General features: G+C 39.9%; 1 protein-coding gene across 1 annotated transcript in view; it reads right to left on the bottom strand.

Annotated features, from left to right (window-relative positions):
• hyal3 (hyaluronidase 3) overlaps nt 1-813 on the bottom strand; it is a 3,841-nt gene extending 3,028 nt beyond the window's left edge. The window contains exon 1 of the mRNA XM_008423840.2: nt 508-813. Coding sequence (XP_008422062.1) covers nt 508-744 — 237 coding nt within the window. The 5' untranslated portion in view covers nt 745-813. The remainder of the gene's footprint in view (nt 1-507) is intronic.
• Nucleotides 814-986: the final 173 nt, after the last annotated feature.

Raw genomic sequence — 986 nt, 5'->3', positions numbered from 1 at the left:
AAAAATAATTTGGCAATTCGAATTTACTTAAAAGATGAGAAGTTTGGTCTAATTTAACTTCAGATGGTGGAAAAAAACATGTCTTTCAACTGTAAATTATCCAAATTTAGGCTTTTAATGAAGTGTTAGATTGCACTTTATTACAAAACTGTGCCGTTTCAATAAGAAGCACTTTCAGGCACTTTGTACAGAAATGATGAGCTTTCCAAACCTTGAAGATACAAAATTGAAGTTCAAGGATTTCAAGCATAAGAACCCTAAAGTTAACAGTCAGCTGTCCTTCTCTATAGTTTGCTTCCAGTTGCCAAGGTTTCCAGTCCTGATCAGAAGGTCTGGAACCTTTTTTCTGTCATTTTTTAAGAAAACTGTTAACATAAAAATCATGCAGAACTGTTGACCAAAACCAAAGATCCCTGGCACTGTGCAGATAGAGTATGTATAGTGAGTTTAGAAGGTAATTATGCGATAGACTATTATCTCTTTAGTCTATCTAAATCATTTCATCACCTGTCCCTGGAAACGCTGCCTTTGATTCTCCACAATCCCAAAGTCCTGCAGGTCCAGGTGGACGTTGTGGCGCTTCTGACAGTTAGCTGTGGGCATGTTCCACACGACGACAAAGGGCCGGTCCCGCAGGTCCAGACCCGCAGCAGCCGCATCAGGGTGGCTGAGGTTCTCCGACAGCGAGGCGCGGGGCAGCAACGTGATGAGGAGGATGAGAAAGCGAAGGTGAGACAGCACCATGGCTGCTCAGCAGTGAGCGTGTCCTTCCTGCTCAGAGACACAGAACAACCTGCATTATTTAAAATCCCTCCACAGAGACAGAATGTGATTTTTTGAAATTCTTTGCCTGTTTTAAATGTTATTTTTATTCGCCTGATTTTATCAAGAATCTTTTTTATTTACTCCTCTTGTTTTAAATTTATGTCGTTTTTTAAAAACTTTTTTCTCCATGTATTCTAGCTGTTTACTAAAGATTTAGTAGT

Source organism: Poecilia reticulata, linkage group LG12, assembly GCF_000633615.1.
Source record: "Poecilia reticulata strain Guanapo linkage group LG12, Guppy_female_1.0+MT, whole genome shotgun sequence".
NCBI classification, from domain to species: domain Eukaryota; kingdom Metazoa; phylum Chordata; class Actinopteri; order Cyprinodontiformes; family Poeciliidae; genus Poecilia; species Poecilia reticulata.
The sequence above is the reverse complement of the archived record's forward strand: the minus strand, read 5'-3'. Positions and strand labels throughout refer to the sequence as shown.